At 48.0% G+C, this 24724-nt stretch overlaps 9 protein-coding genes across 9 annotated transcripts; 5 read left to right on the top strand and 4 right to left on the bottom strand.

Annotated features, from left to right (window-relative positions):
- Positions 1-2658: 2658 nt before the first annotated feature.
- N7517_008322 (Nucleotide-binding alpha-beta plait) lies at positions 2659-4006 on the top strand (the record flags this gene model as incomplete). The annotated part of the gene is made up of 4 exons (XM_056726052.1): positions 2659-2736; positions 2791-2947; positions 3001-3193; positions 3244-4006. The coding sequence occupies 4 exons, from the start codon at positions 2659-2661 to the stop codon at positions 4004-4006; spliced, it is 1191 nt and encodes a 396-aa protein (XP_056576903.1).
- Positions 4007-6098: 2092 nt separating this feature from the next.
- On the bottom strand, positions 6099-7463 carry N7517_008321 (uncharacterized protein; the record flags this gene model as incomplete). Its single annotated transcript, XM_056726051.1, has 1 exon — positions 6099-7463. One exon carries the CDS (start codon positions 7461-7463, stop codon positions 6099-6101), a length of 1365 nt encoding a protein of 454 aa, XP_056576902.1.
- A 535-nt stretch (positions 7464-7998) lies between these two features.
- N7517_008320 (TBC domain-containing protein) lies at positions 7999-9361 on the bottom strand (the record flags this gene model as incomplete). Its single annotated transcript, XM_056726050.1, has 3 exons — positions 7999-8122; positions 8176-8927; positions 8984-9361. 3 exons carry the CDS (start codon positions 9359-9361, stop codon positions 7999-8001), a joined length of 1254 nt encoding a protein of 417 aa, XP_056576901.1.
- Positions 9362-9788: 427 nt separating this feature from the next.
- Positions 9789-10813, bottom strand: N7517_008319 (uncharacterized protein; the record flags this gene model as incomplete). The annotated part of the gene is made up of 3 exons (XM_056726049.1): positions 9789-10213; positions 10281-10752; positions 10811-10813. The coding sequence occupies 3 exons, from the start codon at positions 10811-10813 to the stop codon at positions 9789-9791; spliced, it is 900 nt and encodes a 299-aa protein (XP_056576900.1).
- An 889-nt stretch (positions 10814-11702) lies between these two features.
- Positions 11703-14169, top strand: N7517_008318 (AFI1/MesA family protein; the record flags this gene model as incomplete). The annotated part of the gene is made up of 3 exons (XM_056726048.1): positions 11703-12313; positions 12363-12423; positions 12478-14169. The coding sequence occupies 3 exons, from the start codon at positions 11703-11705 to the stop codon at positions 14167-14169; spliced, it is 2364 nt and encodes a 787-aa protein (XP_056576899.1).
- Positions 14170-14634: 465 nt separating this feature from the next.
- N7517_008317 (uncharacterized protein) lies at positions 14635-15585 on the bottom strand (the record flags this gene model as incomplete). The annotated part of the gene is made up of 1 exon (XM_056726047.1): positions 14635-15585. The coding sequence occupies one exon, from the start codon at positions 15583-15585 to the stop codon at positions 14635-14637; it is 951 nt and encodes a 316-aa protein (XP_056576898.1).
- Positions 15586-16657: 1072 nt separating this feature from the next.
- N7517_008316 (pyridoxal kinase) lies at positions 16658-18056 on the top strand (the record flags this gene model as incomplete). The annotated part of the gene is made up of 6 exons (XM_056726046.1): positions 16658-16705; positions 16755-16765; positions 16846-16925; positions 16979-17191; positions 17245-17362; positions 17420-18056. 6 exons carry the CDS (start codon positions 16658-16660, stop codon positions 18054-18056), a joined length of 1107 nt encoding a protein of 368 aa, XP_056576897.1.
- A 1347-nt stretch (positions 18057-19403) lies between these two features.
- N7517_008315 (phosphotransferase family protein) lies at positions 19404-20644 on the top strand (the record flags this gene model as incomplete). Its single annotated transcript, XM_056726045.1, has 3 exons — positions 19404-19502; positions 19575-19870; positions 19951-20644. 3 exons carry the CDS (start codon positions 19404-19406, stop codon positions 20642-20644), a joined length of 1089 nt encoding a protein of 362 aa, XP_056576896.1.
- Positions 20645-22835: 2191 nt separating this feature from the next.
- N7517_008314 (uncharacterized protein) lies at positions 22836-24417 on the top strand (the record flags this gene model as incomplete). The annotated part of the gene is made up of 4 exons (XM_056726044.1): positions 22836-23178; positions 23241-23976; positions 24032-24229; positions 24285-24417. Coding segments are annotated over 4 exons (1410 nt in total), but the record flags the coding sequence as incomplete, so codon positions are not given.
- Positions 24418-24724: the final 307 nt, after the last annotated feature.

The following is a 24724-nucleotide window of genomic DNA, read 5'->3' as shown; positions in this document are numbered from 1 at the left end:
TGGGCGTTAGACCATTTAAAAGCGCCAAATATCTTCCCTGTTTCACATCGTTTATCCCTTTCCTTGTTTATCAGGTCAAATCATCATCACATATAAAAAAAACCGGGGTAAACCGAGAAATCACGAGGACCGGGTCAACTCAAAAACATGCGATCCCCCCCTTTTCTCTCAACATTTGAACTTATATCCTCAAATCCCACAATGAGCTCCCCAGTACAAATCACTCCTCAACCTTCAACTGGTGTTGCCCGTCCTACGGCTTCTCCAACCCTCGACATTGTCCGATGTTCCCGTTGTCAACAATCTCTCAGCCTAGGCCAATCAGGCTGCAGCATCGTTCAATTCGGTATGAACTCCTATTACTGCAGCCGATGCGCAACCAAAGTCGGTTTCGGGGAATGAAATGAACATCCGATTTTCAAACGACAAAACACCAAAACCAAAACACCAATCCAAATAAACCGGAGGATCTGGGGAGTCTAGCGAGTGGTTGACCGAATCATCAAAAACCGTCTTACAAACCAACAAAAAATCGTTCCCCCTAAGGATGCCACTTTCCGAATAGGATAAAACTCCATTACTTTCCTTTGCGCCTCGGACCGAGAGTTCCTGTGAGATTCAGCCTGTGGCACTGCCTGATCTTCGCGATCTGAAACGGAGAGTTCACTTCAGAGTGGAACATCGGGGATCGGTGGTTGCAAGAACCACGGACCGAAGGGTGCTTGGAAGATTTGGCCCATTCCACCCGGTCGGCCTTATAAGAACATTGCATAGATTCTTGCAACTTCAAAGCATGCTTTTTATATATGCCCATTTCTATGTCTTTTGCATGTTGCAACTGCTGTTTCTTTCGCTTCGGCGATCGTCCACTGGATTTATCTTTTTCGAGCAATTGGAGCGCTTTCTGATACCTTTTCATTGGAACTTCATTAAAATATATAAACATGACCCTTCAATTACCTAATGTATATATTTAGTATACCTCTCAGGCAAGTAATAAACCTAAATATTTGCATTTGGCACCCGGGGAATTCAACCCCGTGAGAGGACAAGGCACATTCCAGATTTCCCACAATTCGCCAGTAAAAGACACCGTAGATATGCCCAAAGGCCAGATTGGCCATGTGACCTCCCCTGAAACCCTGTGCTTTGGTCGCGTCTCGTCATAGTACAGCTTCGTCTCACACCGAGTTAATCATACATTCTTGGAATGTAGGTAGCTCCCTATGTGGATGGTCATTTGTCGTTGATATACTTCTAGTACATGCCCTATGCCATGTTTATCATAGTTATTGGTCGACTGGCCCTGTACTATACATAGGCTTAAGTACATGCGTATTCCACATCCCTCTTTTGAGAGACGGGAACGCCGACTGTAGACTTTCTGGGACCTGCAGTGTGACTATCTAGGGGCAGTAAGACTATCTAGGGAGGTATACGCTGTAGTGCACATGATAAGTGTTCAAGAATTTAGATGAATTCCCAGACTTACCCTTCCTAACTCTCGCATCTGCAGGTACTTGAATCAATAGTCGATGTAATTGATCCAAAAAAGAAAAAATCAATAACTGCAGGGTATGACTGCTCATGTTAAGAGACCCGCTCTGATCGAAGATCCCTCTTAAAATTTCATTTTTATTTCTATTTGCTTTTTTTTTTTTTCAATTCCGATCTGACAATTGAGCCAATGTGATGAATACAGGTCCACTCTGCATGTCCATTCTGCATGTCCGATTCGGATCTAGCGGTGTAACCACACATTAAGTCGTAAGCGTATTCGAAGTGATTTGCCTCCTGTGCACGGGTATACCCGGTACTTGAATGGAGAATTTTATTTTAATATTTACAAAGGGGGGGGGGAAGTGTACACATTAGAATGGGCCATACAATGCCCTTATGTGGAACTATATCCGGTGGGACGGCAGACCACACCTCTATTGTATTTGGCAGAGCTGAACTCATGGGGAAAATGACATATCTCAGCCAGAAGGAGAAAGGGAGCTGCTTGTTCTCTGGTATGACTGGCTAATGCTCATCGTCTGGCGTCGCTATTCGTCCAGTTTGTGCAGTATTCTGGGTCCCCATTTCTACTTGCAAGCTATGAATAGGAATATCATAGATTATTACTAGCCATAAGAAATAAATTGACTATATCATATATCATCATAACTATTCTTGTGAAACCTCGACGCTTTCTCTTTTTTTTTGTTCCAGCGCTTTATAACCTCCTCGACTCTCGTTCAGCTCGTGGAGGGGTTTATCTCTTCCTGCAGTTTGTCGGTCAGACCAATAAGTTGACTTGCATTTATCCGACAGGAAAAAATAGGTAGGCTTGTGCGGTTTGATTTCCCATTGCACCTTAATGCTTGGTGATGTCGTCCCTGTGGTCATCTCAGTCCAAGCAGAGTGGGAATCAAAAGGTAACACCATATCTATATACCCTGAGCTAACATAGGCCTCTAATAGAGATTACAATTGCCCAAGTTCTGGATTCGGCTGAATACCTGGTCGGACAAGTCGAGCCCCGACTGTTTCGCAAACCCGACAGACCGGGATATTTGCAAGCATCGACATCGGTCCTCCATTTAAATCCATACGACTGAGCTAGCGCGCTTTCGGTACTAAAATACCGGGGTGCATTTAGAGATATCTGCAGTCATGCCTCCTCTCGGTCGTGATAAAGGTCGTCCCAGATCGCGCAGGTCGGACGATGAGTTCGTCGTATTCCTTCAAGGCGTGAGTTTGATATGTAACATATCAAATGAGTTCAAAAACTAACAAGAATCCCAGATCCCACCTCATTGCCGCTGGCAAGAACTCAAAGATCTCGTCCGTCAAACTGCACTGCATATTCGTCAGGCAGTAGTATACGATGATAGCCACGGATTCCCCACCGGCCTCGGCCAAATCATCGTCAAGAATGAAGACGAGGCATGGCGAACCTACCGTATGTATTTACTATATCCAGTCCCCAATACTCCACCCCTAACACCGCAACAGATCGCCTTTCAACCAGCGGATGGGATGGCCAGAGTCTGGTCGTCACACTCTCGCGAACAAGTACGCCCACAAAGCCCATTGCCGGTCCTACCAGAAGTCCAGCAATGATGCCTACAGGCTACATCTCCGGCCACTCCACGCCTCCATTAGTACATGGAAACATAGCAATGCCCCCATCACCCGTCTCACCAGAGTAAGTCCACCACATGCTTATTAACTAAGAAACAAACTAATCACTCCCAGATCCTCCCATCCGCCAACTCCACCATATCCATACCCAGAGTACGGCGTCATGATGGTCCCCATACCAATGCCACAATCATTCATGCCTATGATGCCAGATCCACACGCACAGCCAATGCAGTGTTTCCCCCCATCCCCAGTAATGAACGGCTTTTACGAACCGCATTGGAGCATGATGTCAGGGTATCAGATGTCCCCTCCACACCACATGCACCACCCGAGCGATACCCAATCACACAACTACCGCGAATCTCGCAAAGGCACGAATCCCAACTCTCCATCTTTCTATCCAGACCATCGAGCTATTACTATCGAAAACTTGAATGCGGCTACTACATCCGCCGACCTAAAAACACTTCTACAGACAGCCGGCACTGTCCAGAAATGCAAAATAGCCACTGCTGACTCGGAAGATGGTAATGTCCAGCTCCGCGGCTTGATCACCATGCAAACGGCAGACGAGGCCCAGTGCGCTGTCACCATGTTTAACAATTTGAGTTTCATGGGGTCGCGCATTAGGGTGAAGGTTGATCGTGACTCGCATATCACACGGGCTGGAAGCTGTGATAGGCTGCCAGGTGCTGGTGCTGGTGCTGGGTCAGACACCGCGAGCTCGGTGCCGGGTATTGCGGATACGTGTCAGTCTTGGGCTGATGAGATGACTGCTGAAGCTAGTGTTATTGATGTTTGTAAGCCGTTGGTGATAGATGGGTCTGGGTTGAATAGGTCTGTTGAGATTTTGTCGATGTCTGCGCCTACGTGATAGAGTGGTTATGTATTTTTCGAGGTGGGTTGGTACTTCAATCATATATTCTGCTCGTGTTTTGCTTGTTGCTTTTTTTGGTGGGTTTCTTGATTGGTTTGATGTAATATAGCGACCTGTGAATTACTATATCTGGTTAGTTTTGCCGTTCCCAGGTTAGCTCTTCAATGCGCTGTCAGGTTGGCTAAAAAATGGCACCTTAGGTCCATGCGCTTCCTGATACCCTCCCCCCACCAGCTTTCAAATGCCATCTTTTCTACATTATTGCAGAACAAAGAAAACGAAATTATATTCTACCTCCTTATCGTCATGTCTGCAGACTGGGCTCTTGGTAGCCTATTGGTGGCGATTATTCTTCCCCTCATAGATCAGAGACTGGCCTTGCTCATGAGAAGAGTCATCGCAACTTGCCTACAGTGGTTTCACTTTAAATTAGCACACTGTGCCTCTACTGTCTGAAACGATCTTCCACATAACTTATACTTTCATTTGCCTGACAAATGTTTGCACAATCCACCCGAGTATGCGTTTCCCAGCAAGCTCCCAGATGCCCATAGTCTCGAAGACTTTTTGCAGTATTTCTCGGCCCTTCATGCTCATCAAAAGGTGGGGGTCGTCAAAAAGCCAGTGGCCTTAGATCTCATGCGAACATACTTCAATACGGATTTTAAAACTATATTGATGTGTTTCATATCTACCATTGACACGAAGGGGTTGCCAAATTGCTACTGGGAATACCGTTACGACACATTCTCGAAGTCTTATATCTTCAAGTTTGGAAAGTCCTTTTTGAAGCTGGGGAAACATGAGGACTATTTTGAAGCGCGAATCAATGCACCATGTGAAGAATGCACGACTGTGACTAAACGCACAAAGATGGAATTCGATCTTATCATCACATCAGGGTACCCGCCATGGTATCAAGAGAATTTGAAAAATGAACATGGTGTGACTTTTACTTTCCCACAGATGAGTAACCGGAGCATTGCTCGTTCTGGCTGGATTGTTGCCATTGGCCTCGGCGATGCTCAAGCGTTACCATATTTTGCAACATCCTTTGGTGACTTTAAACCATTTTCATGGAGTCACCACAGAGGGCCTGGACAAGGTTCTTATTGGCAGGGATGTCAGCACCTTCGAAAGTTCATCAGCGGCCAGATTGGGAAGGCATTTCCTGATAACGAGCTTATTCAAGTCACAAACCGATCGATTAAAGTAATGTTGAAGAATCACACAGGCACATCGACATCTTAACTTCTAGAAAATACTCCGCTTCAGGATGCGGATAGCCGGGGCAAGTATGCAAATGATCTTGATGCATCAGATATTGATTTTGCGATCTCTATGTTCAACAGGCCTAACGGCGAGAAACTAGAAAGGCCAGATATCGAACGTTTGGAAGCCATTCTTTTACCTGTACTTTCAGGAGCAATCAGGGGGCTTCATAAGGTTCTACAGCACCTGAACACGGGCAGCTCTCAGTTAAGAGGGGACTTCAATGAACTGATAGCCCAGAATCCTTCTGTATTCCTCCGCGAGTGAATGAAAAATAAATTCAGATGCTTGAGACTCTAGATCACTTGTCATATTTTGATCTAATATCCCATACAGTATATCTCGAGCTCAGTGTTATCACCTACAGTATTTGATTTATGTAGAAAGACAACGAGGTGCCCAGAATCGGCAACAGGCATGGCTGGTTCGGGAATAGCTATCTAGCACCCGCATTACATAGCCATGACGATCTGTTTTCAGAACCCTCTGTACTGTACAGGATACTTTCGAAATATCTGGCTACTCTTTTCCACTTTGCTTTCCTATAGGCTACTGTTCTGAGCATCGCGTTTTCTGGATAAGGGTCGTACAATGCAGCGGAGGGTCAAGCGTCTCGCCGTCTAAAGTTGCAGGTGGAAAGGAGGCCATTTCCGGCATCCTTTTCACAGGTCCATATATTCTACATGTAAATTATTCTGTGCTTAGGCATATATATTCTTTTAGCTATAGATTGTTTAGTGAAATAGGATCCCTTTGATATAAGACGCACTTAGGTTTCAAAAACATTTTAATCTGTATCTCTATCCACCCTTCCCTATTACAGAGACCGCACTAGATACAAATCCGTATAGGAAGTTCTATGCGGACAAAGCCTCTTCCCAGGCGTGATACCTTCCAACGCCCTCCCATCCTCACAATCCAAGGACCAATTCCTTGATGGATCTTCCTTTAAGGCTGCCAACAGCGACCCAACCAAGACCCCAATCATCCTAGGCCCGAAAGTCGGCTTGGCGGGACATTCAAACGGCGCACATCCGAAAGGCATAAAAGCATTTCCCTGCGCCGGCGTAAGAGCAGACCAGCGACTCGGGTCGAATCGCTCTGCATCAGAACCCCAGATATCAGACCTTAGATGACATCCTTCTATATCAGCAGAGTAGGTTTCATAAGGTGCCCCCTGGTCCCATTGGTACGCTCGGTGGACATGTCTCGTAGGCACGTAGAGTCGGAGAGATTCACGGACTATGGAATGTGCACTGGGTGCACTTTGAACACCGCATGCATCAGTTATGCCGAGACCAGTGCTGTATTTGGACTTGGAACAACTGAACGGGGATTCAGGGCATGTGTCGAATTGGGATTTGGTGGGCTTCGAAGCAAAAGCAATCATGGTCTGTTGCCAGGCATGTATTTCTCTCCCACTCGCGAACTTGATCTCCAGGAAAGCTCGTAGGACGACCCGCCACATGGTCTCGAATGAAGGAAGTATGAGATTCAGCGGGTTATCCTCTGGACGATCGTGTTTCCCAAAGATATTCTCCAACGAGGTCTGAAGTAAAATGTCGTCTTCGAATTTGGGGATGTCGTTGTCAGCAGTTTTTACCTTGGATGATATCCACACTCGATTTATAGACTGCGCTAGATTCAGAAGACTTTCATCACTTGTCTGGTCTTGAGTCTTTTGGTCGAATATCTGCCATAACACAACTTTCAATGAGAGTATCTGTGCTAAGCTGGCAATATTGATCCGATTGATCTTATTGCGGGACTTATTCTGTTCTTTGTGAGAGCTGTTGCCGCAGCTAGTACCTAGATCAGGGAAACCATGCTCGATCCAGTGGCTTGTCGTGACTCTGGCGAACTCGGATACATTGTGCCACTGCTCCGCTGATAGATTTATCAAGGGTTTGACTTTGTTGACGAATATGCTGGCGTGGACACTGTCTGCGCGAGTGAAGGCGTTGTCGATTCCGAAGGCGATTGGAAGATGTCGATTGGCTATTGCTTTGGCTTCGTGGGGTGAGAGGATATTCGGTTGGTTTTCTGTGGATTTCAAGACGCCGGTAATGATTTGGCGGCATATTGCTGGGTCTTTTGATGTGGAATGGGTTTTATGTGATTTCCATAGTACTATTAGAATGAGGGAGATGGCTAGGACGATCGATGTTGCTAGGGCAGACATATTTCTCTAAGGATGGATTGTAGAAGTAGTGATCAATTACAGGGTCATATTTATAATGCAGATGATAAAAGGATTCTAAATCATATATCATCAATGAAGATGGCCTTTTTTGCTTTTGTCTTGATCATCTCTTGTCTTTTCGTTTGACTTGGAAGTGTACAAACCAATGATATGTTCCGCATATGAGAAGATCACAATTATATGTCAACGACAAGCAATTTCTGTTGTCTCGGGGGAACTGAGAAAAGTATGGGTTGTCCTTCTAACAAACGAGCAGAGAATCTGCATGTTTCAGAGCAAAGGATTGTAATATCTCAACTGAAGTGCATTCTCAAAAACTAATATTTGTGTACAATCATCAATTCATTCAAACAAGCGTGTTATCTTGGGTGTTCGTCAATGTAAGTCTCATATCCCATCCAAGTCACCATTACCCAATCGTTGCGATAAAATCATATCAAAACGCCGCTATGAAACCCAGGCATGTCATTTATTTCTTTTTCCGTCAGAGCTTCTCAGTGAGCCCAAGCCACGTTTATTTTGCATGGTTAATCATCTCTGCGTAAAGATCCTCTGGGATCTTACGAACGAGGAGAACTGTCAAAGCAATGATCTCCTTTGCGTTGAGGGGAGGGAATGAGCGGAGAATTTTATTTGGACTGTAGCCAAGTTAGTTTTTCTCAAAATAATCCAAAGAACAGGCTGAACTTACCTCGGGCTCTCGAAAATTAGGTCCCGCATACGGATTAGCTGGGCAACAATGCACAGAATGTTCAGGTGTGACCCATATGCAAACAAGAAATCCCATAGATGCAGCACCTCTGGCAATGGAGGCGTGCAAGCGCACAAGGTCAACACCGATGGGAACGCGTACAGCTCAGCGTGCATACCCTTGGAGAACAGATATGCTGCAAGCTTGGGCTCCACAATCTCAAGGCATCGATCGACCAAACGAAGACCCCTGTGCACTCCATCCATAGCACCACGGACATAGCCTGGACATTCGCGTGTGACAAAGTAATGGAACAGAGCGAAGGCTTCCACCTCGCTACGGGCAGCATAGAGGAACGGCGCACACAAGACATTCATGCCTTGGACGTACATGGCCGAATCATTTGTATTACTATTGGTGGCCTTCTCTAGCTCCCCACCAAAAGGGGACTCCTCAGCAATGATGGGTGGCGCATTAAGCTCCATCTCATAGCGCCGAGATGACGACGGCCGAGACCGGGGTTTCGGCCTGGAGTCGTGGAGTTTCCATGCCACAGCGTTGAGGAGTCGAATCAAGCTTGCTTCTGTGACTCGGCGTTTGAAGAGAGGGTCTGTGGCTAGTGTGCGGAATGTGTCGTTGCGAATTTTGGCGTAAGCGGGAGAACGGCCGCGGTGGATAAGAGCAAGGTAGTCATCGGTGGGCATAGGAGGAACATCGAGGAGGACCAACCAGAGGTAGATTCGGTATGGCGACTATTATTGCGAAGTGTTAGACATCAATCCTACAAAATAGACTGAGTACCCCTCACCATGCCATCGCCGTCAGCGTCCACTCTGCTGGATAGGACGAGGTATTTGAGCTCCCGTAGTCCCTCGTGGGGATTTGAACTCTGCGGTCCATCGCGCAAGCAGTTCTCCAAGAGCGAGCGCTTTACCCCAATTCCCGACCCTGTTTTCCGCGCGGGTCGTCTATGAGACGCAGGTGGTGTTGCTGCAGCTTCACGAGAAGCCGCGTCGCTATTTGATCGAGCTCGGCGATGTGCGCGCGCCCGAGTTGCAGCGCCAGGAGTTGCTGATCCAGAGCCAGCTTCATTGGAGCCAGCTTGGTCAGAGGCCTGGGTCTGGGCAATGAGTGCGCTAGAGGTTGACAGCACTTGGTGGGATTGTATCTTTCGGAGGGTTCGCATGGTTCGCGGTGATGCGGGTGCGTCGGGGCCCGGGACACCGAGAGCCCAGGAGGGCTGAGGTTTGGCCATATTTCTGCAATCAAGTCTGCATTGGAGGGCCACGAGCAGACATCTTTGGAAAACGGGGTAAGATGAGCGCAGTTGACAGGGTGGAGGTGTATCAGATCGCGGTGGCTGGAGCTTTTCTGCCGATGAAATGCGGAAGGCATTGGCTCTATATAGCTCCACCTTTACTGTTTACTTAGCTCCAAGGCTCACTTTTACCAAAAATTTCCATTGGTAATTGAATAATTAATGGTACATGATGATTCACAAGATTTGTATAGTCTGACCTTTGCTTCTACAACCTTGAAATCTGTCAACTGCCAAAACATCAGAAGCAATCCCTAACGCCAACTCAATTGAAACCCATATTCATGATCGCAGCTCATACACGTGCTGCATCTCCTTCATGTTTCGCATTATTTCCATTTTCACCACCCATGACGCTGCGCACAAAGTCATGATACTGGAAAATCTCGCCCCTCTTACCCATTCCGCCTGACTTCGCTCCCCGACCTATAAATGCCGGGCGCCCTATAAACCCATTGAAGACTTCATCAATTTCTCTTTCGGTCAATCGTTCCTCTCCATCTTCTGGAGAGGTGTGTAGTAGAGCATCCCGTAATTCAGCGACATCGATTTGCCCGTTGTCCTCGTCATCAAACGCAGCAAGAGCGTTGAGAAGTTCTTGGGAAGGCGACATTGACGCCATCAGCCCAGAAAGTGTATTCAAGAAGGTTGGGAAGTTCATAGTTTGGTCTGATCCCGGTGGGAAGAAGCGTGAGAGCGTGGAGGAGGACGAGTCTTGGCCTGTTCAAACACTCGGATTAGTTCATGCCAATTTCAAAAAAAATATATCGATGGATTTTCTTCCTACCCAAAGTTGTCAGCACATCAATCACATCATCTTTGTCCACAAGTCCGTCGTTATCCCGATCAAGAACCTGGAAAGCTTCTCTGATCTCCCTCACTTGTTGCGCCGATAGCTTTCCGGCTGCATCGCTAGATGGGGCTACAAAGCCACTCCTCCTTGTCCCAATGATCGGGGAGGAGCTGCCGGGCGACCGCGCTCCTTTTGTTGGGGAAGGAGAGAGCTCTCTGCCAAAGTTCGGCTGGGGAATGGGCCGCTCGCTCTTCGGGGAGCGCGATTCACCATCCTCCACTGTATATGATTGATTGAGCTTGCTAGGAGACACCATAGGTGTATATGCCCGATTGGGAGAGCTCCCCGGGGTGCCTCCTGTGCGAGTGGCCGAGGGCGGGGAGTTTGGAGTAGACGGGCGCCGGAACGGGGATGCCCTCGGCGACCCAAAGGATAACGGCGATGGTTTGAATGTGGGGTTATTGGCCTAGATCATTGTTGATTAGTTTCAAATTGATATATAATCTCTCAAAAACCTCACTTACCATGGTGAAAATCGTGTGTGAGCTAAATTATGAATTGTAAACAGCCTATGACGAAGGTTTGCTTATCGATGCGCAGGTGTAAACAAGCCTCGGGCTGGCACAACAACACGATTCTGCCACCGGCTTTTTCACCGCCTATGATATCTATACGGACATGCACCTTTTTATGTGTATTATATCCTTGATTTTAATACTTAGAATTTTACTTTAATAAGTAGGTGTATAGAGTCTTCATATGATATGCACATAGAAGACCATGATTTACTGGATATTGCATAAATTTGAACTGTGCATAGATCTATACGAAATCATACTCTTCATGAAACATAGAAAGGTCGGATGTATAGTTATGCTTTTGTTCCTCTTTTCCCGCTGTCTATGTTGTACATATAAAATGACAAGGGAAAGAAAATATATTGAAAAAACACATCTAAAAAGAATATATGAAACTACTTCGTATGACCAACACTACTAAAAAGGCTACTAAAAAGGCCACTGAAAAGACATCACAAGGCCGCGGGTTTTCTTGTTGGCAATACTCCGTACTCTATTCCGCACTGAAAAATTCGATATATCAATGTTACAATATATAAATAGAAAGATCTACAATGCAAGGAAGAAAAAAAAAGAGATTATATTCTGATAGATCGCCTTCCTCCCATGTTCAACCTTGGAATGTTATGGATCCCCTTATCGTCCTTATCGTCACTCCACTGTGGAGAAATTGTCCTTTTTCTTAACCCCTCTTAACCCCTGAACAGTTAATTCTGGTCAATTAATTCACCTTAGCATTATCATTGGCCCTTGGCGTTGTGTTTCTTGTATCCCCCGGTATGCGATTTGATTTATAGCTTTGCCCGGAGCAATCCTCTCTACTCAAACCCCCCAGAAGATGGCAACAACACTACCATATCGACCGTCGAACGACTCCCTCTCCGCCTCTCATAACCGCCAAACAAGCGGTCTCCCTCGGCTCTCGCCTGCGGCCTCCTTTATCGGACGCTCGCCCAGCAGTTCACATGGCTCTTTTCGAAGAACATCCACAGAAAATGCGACCTCAAGCTTCAGGCCACGCCGCTGTAAAGCGCAGTACCCACTCGACTCGCCGGAGCGCCATGTGGAATACATATTGGTTGCGTCCTTTCATATAGATCGGGGTCCAATCATGGAGCACCAGTATCCTGCTGCAATTAGCGGAGACGAGAGCATGCTTGCAGAGCTGATGTTGCCGGATCAGACACATGTGCGGAGTCAGGACTGGACCATGTTCTTCTTACACAAAGACACCAGTGGCGACGAAGAGACGGATTCAGCGGGTGGGAAGAAGAAAAGAAAGCGGAAATCACAATACCATGGAAACCAGGAAGGAGCCGATATTCAGGATGAGAGCCAGGACGAGTTCTCCGATGACGCCGATAGCAGCGATGACGAGGGTGGTGAAGGGCCACCCTTGATGTATGTGCTGAATCTTGTCAACACGAAGCAGGATAACACTGTCCGAAGGTAAGTCGTACTGTTTTGTCTGAATGTGCGAGTGCTAACCAGTAAATAGAGGTGCAGTGGTCAAGGCAATGGCAATCTGTACGCGGCATTCATTCCTCCACATTTACAAAGTAAGCTACTATACTTCTAGCCCTAGCATCCAAACAATTCTGACTATTATATAGCCTTTACTCCTCCTAGCGCTGGAGGACTACTTCAAATCCCCATTCCCCGAAACTCTGGCATCCCTCTACGATGCCGTCAACGCCATGGACCTTTCGTTAATGCCGAAAATGTCGATACTTGAGCGCCATATCTTGCAATCTAGCAACACAAAGGATATGTTCCTGGAGAAATTCGAGCAAATGATCCGCCAGCGGGAAGAAGAAGAACACCAGGATGGGGAATGTCCACCGTCACCGAAGAGAATAAGCCGATACGTCCTACCGCGGGATACACATGAGTACGAGTCGAAAGTGGTCTACAATGATATACCCATCCCGGTCAAAATTCCGACAGTGATTTGGCCGGAGACCGTTGGAGACTTCTCCCTCATCAAGCTCATTCAGACGTTCGCCGTGCCACATGCCACATCCCCCCAGGCTTTCCCGGCACATCCCCATTTGACTACCAGCGGACCATTCACGCACCCCGTTATTGTTCTTGTCAATGCCGTTCTTACTCAGAAGCGAGTGGTATTTCTAGGACACAACCGGCCATCAGGAGAAGTTGCAGAGGCGGTCCTGGCGGCCTGCGCCCTTGCATCCGGTGGCATTTTGCGTGGATTTACTCGGCACGCATTTCCTTATACTGATCTGTCCAAGATCGATGATCTACTCAAGGTACCTGGGTTTATTGCAGGCGTCACAAACCCTACGTTTGCCAACCATCCTGAATGGTGGGACGTTTTGTGCGACCTCCCCACGGGTCGCATCAAGATCTCAAGTCATGTCGAACCCGCACCGGTAACAGAAGGGCTTCTATTCTTCCAACAGCAGAATTCCCTCCTACCCAACAATGCATCCCATACGACTCACGACCCAACAGGTGACACATTATTCATGGAAGACATCCTCCGCAGCATCAGCCAACGCCACGGCGAGAATGCCCTCCGTGCAAAATGGCGAGCCTACATAACAAAATTTGTCCGCGTCGCCGCAGCCTTCGAAGAAGCAGTCTACGGCGCCTCAAACCTCTATATCATCGGCCCAGGCGAAGAACTCTCCCCAGACAGCCCAACAGGCCACCAAAGCGACGCCTCAGATCCAACAACTCTCCGCGGGCACGGATACGTGTGGACAGATGAAACAGCTAAACAGCGCGAGCTCTCAGCCTCCGTCTCCCGAATCGAAGGCTGGCGAAACACTCGCTCCTACTACTCCTACATCCAAGATATCGCAGCAATGTACTTCCCTGCGCGTCCAATCCAACGCCCAGACATACACCACCACCATGACCGTCTCCGCGCCCTAAAACTCTCCCACTCCGAAGCCGCCTCCATCTACCTAGCCCTCTCCCACTCCGTTAAAGACTACGCCGGCATCTGTCAGCTCCTAACTGTTGCACCGGAGAACCAGGCCGGTCTCTTTTACGTCAGTATGGGTCTGTTCCACCCAGATCAGGTCGTCCGTGAAGCGACAGCCGATCTTCTCGACCGCATCGCCACACACCCAGCGGGCCGCCATTTCTGGACGCATGTTGGCCGCTTCGCAAAGCTGGGGTATATCCGTGTCAAGCGGGAACGAGATGCCGCTACACAGAGTCCTATCTCGGGTGGCGGATCGCCGGTTCCCACGAGTCCTGGGGCTAGCTTTGGGGGTGAGCCGCAGAGTCTTGTAGGTGTTGCTATGGGAGGTGGGATGAAGAGGAGGAGCTGATGATGTTTTGTGTTGATCTTTTTTTTACATAACATTTTCTTGTCAGTGAGCGTTTTTGCTGTGTTTTGTTGCTTTGCCAGATTCTTCATACGTGACGAACTATGCGCACTCGAACGATTTCAGATGTTTATTTGTGGATATATTGTGGATATGCTGAATACTCATATATTGTCTGGCGTCTGAGGAATACATGATTGACCCAGTCATTTTAGCGAATCTCGGAAGCTTGAAGACAATAGAAACGAGTCTAGTCAAACCGGGATAGGGAAAGTGAATAAGAAAATTACCGAGTGAATAACTGCTATAAAAAATATGGACAATATCACTAGAAATTAAATACAGATCAGATCAGAAAGCCAAAAACGCGCTCGCTGACATCAACCATGGCCATACCCAGCCGGGCAGACCTCAAAAGATAAACAAGAAAGGAGAGTGTATAAACAAGAACAAACAGGATTATTCAAATCAAAAAATGTCTGTCATGACACCAAAAACCAAAGCCATGACAGTAACAAATCCAAGATTAGGCAACGGGACAGCACCCACCCCAGCCGTAACATCCGCCGAACCAACAGTGACATTAGTAGTCGCAAAGCCCTCACCACAATGTGTATTAACAATCCTCGCCGACGGAAGATAAGTAACATCAAGCGACTGACCATCCCGTCTTGCCCACTCCGAAAACAAATCCATAGTCGCCTTCAAACACTTCGTACAACTCGGCACATCCCCGACAGTAAGCGGGGTCCCGAGCGGCATCAAGTACACATCGTAGTCATCAGGCGCAGTGGAATTCGACACCGCATCGACGAAACAGTAATTCTGCGTCGACGGATTCGTGAGACAAGTTGCGCGGTAGATTGGTTCGTAAGCGACGAGATCTCGATACGTGCCTTTGACGACGGAGTTACCGTTTTTGAAGTCGTCGCCGCAGTTCTCGGGTTTGAGGAGGTCGATTGCAAGATTTGTCATTATTGAGGCGCATTTAGTGACGTTTGCTGAACAGGATGTGTCCAGGATGTGGGATGTGGCGGGGGCTGAGTTGAGGGTGTGGAAGAAGGCGTTTGAGTTCTGGATGAGGAGGGAGATGGGGGTGCAGGATGAGATTGTTGTGTTTGCGCGCCAGTTGGTGAAGAAGTCGATGCAGGTGCTTGCGTTGGCGAAGTTGTAGGAGAGTGTGTCGAAGGCTTTGGGCATTCCTTTTGAGGTGTCTGATGCTGTGACGATTGTTCGTCGGTGCACTGCGATTTCCTCTGGTGCGTGTGGTGATTGATGACCTGTGAGCTCTTCACTTTGGTGCCAGGTTGATTGTGGCATGATCCGGTCTGTGGATTCCATTGATTGGGCCCATGTTGGTGATAGACAGAGAATAGTAATTAGGATTAGGAGGTTGTAGATATGGTAAAGACGGGACATTTTGGCGTAGTAGCGCAGTATTGTCAACTTGAGATCGAGGCGAGGACATCAACGTTCAAGTCTTTCAAGTATGAATTATCACAGCAATTAAGCGAGATGGCTGTGCAAGGGCAGTCTTTGTATGTTAACGAGAGTGTCAGACGTTGTGGTCGATAGTTGGGAAACAAAGAAGTGTTTATTCCAACATTATGTGAATCAGGAAAAGAATGACGATCGTCAACTCATTGAAAGGAGTGACTGAGGAGATATTTTCCCTCGGAGATGACGATGATGATGATGAAGTTGAAGTTGTGAAGCGCACGAGGGTGACCGTTAACCCTGGAAGTTGCAGAAAAGCCTAAAATGGGACCTTTTTAGTAGGCATTCATATTTAGAAAGGCCAAGGCCGAGAAGGCCGAGAACGTATGCCAATGCGCTAGAGTTCTCCGAAGTACCACTAGCACGAACTAGACCGTTCGGTGGAACTCAGGCCCAGTTCAAATTCAGGGGTACGTGCTCATATATCTGGGCTATATTGCCGGAGTATACGAGTAAGGAGTACATAGTATACGGGGTAGAGTAGATCCGTTCACATATGTATACAGTACCTATATAGTAGGCCGAGAGTTGGAAAAGACATATCGAGTTGTCTTTGCTTCTCTTTTTTTTTTCTCTTCCCCCCCCCACCAGTTCCCTGCCTGACTGGCCTCGGTATCATTCGGAGACAGGAACATTTTGAAACTGAAGTATGAAGTATGAAGATGGAAGTGAAATTTAAGTCCGGTCAACCTTGGAAGCAAGAAGATTTAGCACGAGGGTTTCAGGGTTTACGGGGACTTGATTCCAGTCCAAAGATTGATAGATCATATATCTAATTCTATAGCTCTACTCCATACAACTACATCTATATCACAATACTATATCCATATATGTAATTACCATAGCTAAATGCAATTGAACATTCTCTGATAACGAATTCGGTTCTCGGAGCCAATTAGGTAAGTGGAATTTCGGCAAATCATCCCCCCGGCCCCCACACAGAGAGTCATAGCATACTTGATAGACTCACTTTACTCTTTCAATTCTCTAAATCATGGATTCATTAGTACCAGAGACCAGAGTCCTGGCTGTGGCCAGCCATGTAAGTGAAATTGCTCACTTCTTCGGATTATAAACTAACACCCCACCAGGTAGTCTACGGGTATGTGGCGAGTCTGATAACGCGGGTTATCATATCTAGAAGACACCATTGAAGTCAACCACTAACACCGTTCTCACCAGCCATGTTGGAAACACAATGGCAACCTTCGTCATGCAATCCATGGGCTGTGAAGTCGCCGCCTTGAACACCGTCCACTTCAGTACGTTGCAACCCGATCTTAACAATCCAACCCTGACTCACACGCAATTGCAGGTAACCACACAGGCTACCGCCAATTCAAGGGAACTCGTGCCACCGCGCAGGAAATTTCAGACCTCTACCAGGGCTTATGCCAGAGTAATCTCACAGACTTCGATGTAATGTTATCGGGCTACGCCCCGAGTGCAGCAGCCGTGGAATCAGTGGGCACTATCGGCATTGACCTGCAAGAAAAGGCGGAGAAGAAGCCCGGGTCGTTTTTCTGGGGTAAGTAAGCACTCAGCTATCCATCCAAGTACAAACACTAATTATAATGTTAGTCCTGGACCCAGTCATGGGGGATCAAGGCCGGCTTTATGTCAATGATGATGTAGTCCCCGCATACAAGAAAATCATCCCCTTTGCGGATCTGATTTTGCCTAACCAATTCGAAGCCGAGTAAGCCAACCTCCATATCAAGGGAGATATCTTCACACAGACTAATATAAAATACAGGACTCTCTCCGGCATCAAGATAACCTCATTAGCCACTCTCGCGTCAGCGGTAACAGCCATCCACAGAATCTACTCTGTTCCGCATGTGATAATCACCTCAGTGCAACTCTTCAAGCTTGACCAATCGGGCTCAACCCCACCGCCACCAGAGAACTTCCTGACTGTAATCGGCTCAACCACGCGCTCCGACGGGTCCCCGCGACTCTTCCGCGTCGACGTCCCAGCGCTGGACTGCTTCTTCAGTGGCACGGGCGACATGTTCGCAGCGCTGACCGTCGCGCGTCTAAGCGAAGCCGTTTCCGCAGTGGATGGTCTGCGAACGACCAAGTCTTGGCTTTCGCCTGATGACGTTGCCGCTACGGATCTGCCGCTGGCCAAAGCGACTATCAAGGTCCTATCGAGTATGCATAGTATTCTGGAGCGGACGCTTGAGAGTCGTGATGCAGAGCTGGCGATTGCTGTGCCTGCGCTGGAGGGAGAGGCTTCGGCGGAGGAATTGGAGAAGAGGGATTATTTGCGTAGGACCAAGGCTGCTGAGGTCAGGCTTGTGAGGAATACGCGGGTTTTGCGGGATCCGAAGATTATGTTTGAGGTGTTGGATTGGAAGAAGGAGGATCTTCCTGCGGATCTGCGGTAGTTTTGGTTGGGGTTTATATATTTTGCATCTGGCATGGTTGAATGATAGAAGGATTTCGGGGGACATTAGATAAAGCCGGGTCGGTGGCCATCTCTATATCAAAAGCCGGTTCGGTCTGTACATAGATTTGAAGATTGAATCAAGCATGGAATCTTTTATGTTTTGTTCATTCAAACAATGTCTCGAATGCATGTAATCGTAACTAGGTTCTTTCTAATAGAACCCATCTAATTTTTGTCTGTCATCCTCTCAACTTTATACAGAGGTATGGCTCTTAAATGCCAGTGCTGCCGAATCCACCGGCTCCACGGACACTTTCCTCCAGCTCCTCGACGACGCTCACTTCGGGGGTGTAGATCTAGAAAAGGTCAGACACATCACCATCACACACCATGTATTATTGATAGGTTGCACTTACCCGCTCCAGAACCAGCTGGGCAACACGATCGCCCGCCTTGACAGGGAAATCGACGTCAGAGTGGTTGAACAGAAGCACCTTGACCTCACCGCGGTAATCGGCATCAATGACACCAGCGCCGGTATCAATGAAGTGCTTAGCAGCAAGACCGCTTCGGGGAGCAATGCGGCCGTCTGTATTCCTCATTAGTGTCCTGTCCGCCCTCAACAAAGCTCAGCCTCAACAAGCACAGAGCTTCGCCAAGGTTCTCAATCCCAATCACGGGTATAGTAACATACAAGTTCCCTGAGGCACAGCAATAGCAATACCACTGTCAACAGCGCCCTTGCCCTTAGCGGGGATAACAGTATCCTTTGCGGCGTAGATATCGTACCCAGCAGCAAAAGCCGAGCCGCGTGTGGGAGCCTGGGCAGACTCAACAAGCTTCTTCACAAGAAGCGGGGGCAGCTGCTGCTGGATCGATGTAACGGCGGGGGTAGTCATTGTGTCGGGCTTTGAACGTTTCGGCAGCGGGGAGGCAGGCAAGGAAGGCGGATTGTGCACGGGGAGTGATTTCTCTTGTGGTGGCGGGGTGATCTCTTTGGTCATGGTAACACAAAATGGTTGGAGGATCGAAGATCGAGAATCGAGTGGAGTAATTAATTGGGAAAAAAATAACAGGGCCCACAGTGAATGCAAAGTCCCCTAGCTTCACAAAAATTGCGGTGAGCTTGACGCCTGCGCGTTTCACCGCTGGGACGCGTCGGGTGTTTGTTCTGTTTGTTTCCTCCCCGCTCTTCTCAGCGGTGACGCCGAGGAGGTGCTGGTGCCGAGGTTCACCGGTTACACCTGGGCATTTATTGCTTCCCTGTACATATTATTTTGAACCCGTGGTCACTTTGAAAAATACATACGCTTTTTAAATATTTCCCTCAATTCATATCAACATCATGGCGGGTGAAGTGCGCCAGCCTATAGATATCCCCTCGTTGGAGAGGTACATTGACCAGAATGTGCCTGAGGTTAAGACTCCACTTGATGTGAAGCAGGTGAGTCTGGCCCGTCAGTCGGCAAATCAGCATGCTATATCAACCAGACCAACTAATATCCTATCACTATAGTTCGGCTTCGGTCAATCAAACCCTACCTATCTTCTTACTGCCGCAGATGGCAAGCAGGTCGTTTTGCGCAAGAAGCCCCCTGGCAAGCTGCTCTCGAAGACAGCTCACAAGGTCGAGCGCGAGTACAAGATTATTCAAGCATTAGGGGATACCAATGTACCCGTTCCCAAGGCATACTGCCTATGCGAAGATGACAGCGTGATTGGAACCGCATTCTACATCATGGAGTTCCTAGACGGACGGCATTTCACCGACCCAGTGATGCCAGGAGTGAGCGGGGAGGAGAGAAAAGCACTGTACGTCACCCGATTGAGGCTCCGACGCAGCCACCAACACACCCCAGCTAGTGGCCCCGCATATACTAACAAGCACCCAGCTGGAAGAATGCAGTACAAACGCTCGCAAAGTTCCACAACGTAGTTCCCAAAAGCGTCGGACTCGAAAACTTCGGCAAGCCGACAGGCTTCTTCGACCGCCAAATCGCCACATTCAAAACAATCTCCAAAGCCCAAGCGGCAGTCGTCGATGCCGACACCAAAGAACCCGTCGGCGAACTCCCCCACTTCAACGACATGGTGACATTCTTCGCTCAAAAGAGCACGCAACCACTAGACCGGGGCACGCTCGTGCACGGCGACTACAAAATCGACAATCTGATCTTTCACAAGACAGAGCCGCGCGTGATTGGAATTCTAGATTGGGAAATGGCGACCGTAGGACACCCGCTCTCGGACTTCTGCAACCTGACAAGTCCGTACATCATGGACGGTGGGGACAGCCAACTGTCGCAGTTCGCGCCGGGGGCTGTTCCAGGGCTTCCAAGGCGCGAGGAGTGCATTGGTTGGTACGCCGAAACGTCTGGGTACGAAACGAGCTCCGACGTGGCGTGGGGCGATGCGTTCTTTGCGTTCCGGGGCTCCGTGATTATGCAGGGCATTGCGGCCCGGTTCGCTGGGAGGCAGGCTAGTAGTGCGAGGGCTAGTGAATATGCGAAGCGGGCGAAACCGTTTGCTGAGGAGGCTTGGGGGAGGGTTAGGGCTGTTAAGAGGGCTGCTGAGGGGAAGTTGTAGTTAGTACATTGGGTAGCGTAAACTATTACTTCGAAGCGTTGACAGTAGCTTTCGAGTTCGGATTGAACAATGTATATACTTGGAATCGAAGCCTGGACCTCCTAGTTTTATTCTAGCGTAGATAGATGCATATAGAACACCCGATCTGAATCTAAATCGGTCTCTTCATCGTATGTAAGGTTGGTCCAGAACCAATTCTCCATGAGACAAACCCCACTAGGTAAGTTGAGCCTAGAACAGCTAGATTGATGTACTTTTGGCGCCTGACGTGTGGTAAGCACTTATCCCGATGGGGACAAACATTTGAGAGAATGGTATAATATCCTGCGAGCATATCACGTTCATGTACGCCATTTTATCCGATCACTTCCTTGAGGGATATATAACTTTGGAGAGATTCAAGTTGGTAAATATATATATATAATATATATAAAACGAATGTAAAGTGTATATAAGAGTAGAAGATGGGAACCAGGGTATGTAGATGTACTGGTAACGTTATAAATGCCCAGGAATACCGCATTGTGTAATGTCCGTTGCAGTTAAGTTATGATTGGCTACAAAAGAGGGGAAAAGGGTGAGGCTTTTTTATTGCCCTGCGGCTCTACGCGTAAGTGAGGCTGACGGGGGTGAAGAATCCACCTCAATAACAGGATTTTGTTATTCAGGCATTGGTTTCAAACTAATTTATCTTTTTATCCACAATTCACTAGTGCGAGAGGATTGAGGGGATGCGGCTGGGGGGAAAAATTCGGGAATTAGGGGGTTTCCGGTGACCGACAGGGTTGGACAACACATTTATGCAGGTAGTATAGCGTAGTATTATAATTAAGGTAGATAACATTGTAGGATAGAAGGTAGAAGAGTAAGATGTCTCTTAACGAGGCTCTGAAACAACGTGGGCCGGTCGATCTCCTTGCCGCAGACAGCGCGCGTTGTCAACCAAACCGGGAAAGCCTGAAGATCCTTTCGGGCTGACGGCTCGAGGCTCGCAGTTAGCGTGCCAGCGCAGACTGACGTTGCAAAGGCAAAAAAAAGGACGAAAAAGGCGGGACAGAAAGAGGAAAAGAGAGAACAGACCGTGTGGAGCCTTCGTGCAGCTTCCCTAGCCGGGTATAAGAGACTGGGGGAGTGGAGAGAGGGGAAACCGACGAGTGTTGCCCCCGGTTGTTGTCTCCGAGTTTAATGGTGGAGCCTGAATAGCAGAGAGTAGCGGTGGAGACTTTTTTTCTTTTTTTTTCTTTCTCTCTTTCTTGGCTTATGTGCGACCAGGTTGAAATGCTCCGAGTATAGTAGAGGATAATGTCAGGGGATCATGGTCAGCAGAGGAGGTTTGATGGGTGATATAGGTAAAGTAAAAAAAAACAGAGAAAAAAACAAAGAATTACTTCAAAATACTTCAAACCCGAACAATAATAGAAAATACAAACGGTACTGTAATTTATTATGGAGCCCGAACTGAGAGCCGCATGCCATTCAACTTCTCTCCCACCCCCTCGAATATTGGTTTATTCTCCTTTCCTTTTTCTCATCTTTTTTTTCCTTTACTCAAGCATTATACTGGTAGATATTGCTGGGCTTGAACTTACACGTGTAGAACGTGGTATCTCACCCCCTTAGACCATCCTTCCGCCATCTCTCCCTTTAGTTTTTTTTTTCCTTTCTTTTCTCTCATTGTACAGTTCCCTTGATATCATTCATCTGCAGATGGCGCAGTGACAATCGGACTTGTTGAGCCTCAACCCGGGGGACCCATTCACCTACCCGTCAACCTTTCCGCTTGGGTAAGTGCACTTTCTGCAGACCTCGACCTGGATAGTCTAGAGCTTATGTCTCTCTTTTTTTTTTTCTCTTTTGCTTTTGCTTTTCCTTTTTTTTTGTCTTCTTTCTTGATTTCTACCCTCAGACCTGTTTGGGTTCCATTTTAGTTCTCGTGTCATCCTGAACCTGGCAACCCCTCATCTCCCCATCTCGACGCTTTGCAGACGGGCAGTCGCATTGTATCGGACTTGCTTTTCTACTTTCTCTATTCCACTTAGATCCTTTTTTGATTCAATATCCGATCATCGGCAAATTATATACTCATGTCTAACCATATCTTACAGGCTTATTTCTGATGTGTGATCGTCAATTCAATCTGTCAGATCAACTATAAAGTGAGGTGCTCGATGCACCTGCCACTTTATCTATGATGTCCACTATGTATGACTCGGATGACGCCTTTAATCGATCGCCTCCAATGGAGGCGATGAAACCCAACTATGGAGAAAAGGAACCTTCACCACCACCGTTTGTTTCGACCGAAAAAGATGCCGACGCAGCTGGTTCTCGTAAGCCCAACCAGCCGGAACCTCAGAGCTCAACCCGTGAGGGCGACCGAGTGCTGATGGGGTTTCTAGCTCCGAACCACCCCGAGATTGCCGTGGCGGCAAGGAATTCTCCATTGGAACCATTACCTGGAAATCTCAAAATTTATAAGCAACCACCTGACTTCGACCCCAGAGATTCAAAGAGGTCAATTCCATTCGAAAGGGGTGTGCCTCCACTAAAGGAATCGCTGGATGTCCTGACAGGCTCAGGCTCAGCCTCATCTAAGGAGACCGGGAAGGGACCCCCAAGATAGAATCGACCCCAGTCCCAGTCCAGCCACCGCCAGATGTTGAGGCTAAAAATGAGGCTCGGCCAGTACGACTTCAATCATTCAGTGGCGCGAGTCAACGACCACAAGGGCTGCCCTATCTTAAAACCTCTTCGGAAAACGAGCCACCAATTCCTCTCCCATCACTAAAATTGTCCCAACCCTCTTCTGGACCAGGTCTCGCAAAATCTCCAGACAGCAAGAAGCAAACGCTGCCCTCTATCCACAAAGCTATCAGCGAACTGTCAGACTTCGGCCCACCACCACCCAACACAATGCCATCGCCCTTCCCCTTCTCCTCGTGTCCCACATCAACTACATCAGGGAACGATTCTCCATTCGACCGTGCTTTCCCAGGAAAGTTTTCCATTCCTGCAAGTCCTTATTCTCACTTTTCGCCGGTGAGCATGAAGGACTCATCTACCAACCCTTCCCCGGCCTCGCACTCATCCTTCTGGCGCGGACCACCCCATTCCGAGATGCTGTCCGTCCAGACCCCGTATGAGCCTTCTCCTATGACTGCCAAAAGCCCCGCGAATAGTTATCCTACGCCCACGGAACAGGTCGGCTCTGGTATGGGCGATCGGCATTCGCTCGCTGCGTCTACTCCTCAGGCCAATGGCCCCGTGGGTAGTTACAAGTGTACACATACCGGATGCACTGCTGCGCCCTTCCAAACTCAGTATCTCCTCAAGTAAGGACAAAAAAAAAGACGATTCAAGTGAAGAACCCACCTAACAAAATAGCAGTTCTCACGCAAACGTGCACTCACAAGACCGCCCACATTTCTGCCCAGTAGAGGGCTGTCCACGCGCACTAGGCGGCAAAGGTTTCAAGCGCAAGAATGAAATGATGCGCCATGGCCTCGTGCATAATTCCCCAGGCTACGTCTGTCCATTCTGTCCGGACCAGCAACACAAATACCCGCGACCCGACAATCTTCAACGGTTCGTACTACCTCCGAGCCTCATTTAATCTGACATCAGCTGAACACTCACACAGACATGTTCGAGTACACCACGTCGACAAAAACAAAGACGATCCTATTCTCCGACAAGTTCTCGCGCAAAGACCACTTGGTAGCGCGCGCGGGAAAACGAAGGATGAACAATACATGAAACCTTTTAACTCTCTCGTTTTTCTTCTATTCTATTTCTTTCGCTTTACATCTTGCATTTCCAATTTCTTTCTCGTGTTCTACCCATTCCGACCGGTACCCTCTACAACCCTCCACATTCAACCCCTGTGTCCCCCGGGTGTTCCAGATTTCCAGATTAGCGCCTCAGTACGACATGCTAATCCCTCTTCGAGGCAACTTCGCAACTTTACGCGTGACGAATTTTTCAGCTGTGATACCTTCTGTTTTTTATTTTGTTCTGTTTTGGTGCTTCTGCAATGATACCACCTGTCCATTGTTAGAAATTCATGATGTTACATGGGCC

The sequence above is a fragment of the Penicillium concentricum genome, assembly GCF_028827145.1.
Source record: "Penicillium concentricum strain IBT 3081 chromosome Unknown utg000003l_segment0_segment0, whole genome shotgun sequence".
NCBI lineage: Eukaryota > Fungi > Ascomycota > Eurotiomycetes > Eurotiales > Aspergillaceae > Penicillium > Penicillium concentricum.
Note: the sequence above shows the minus strand (reverse complement) of the source record. Positions and strands in the feature narration are given on the sequence as shown.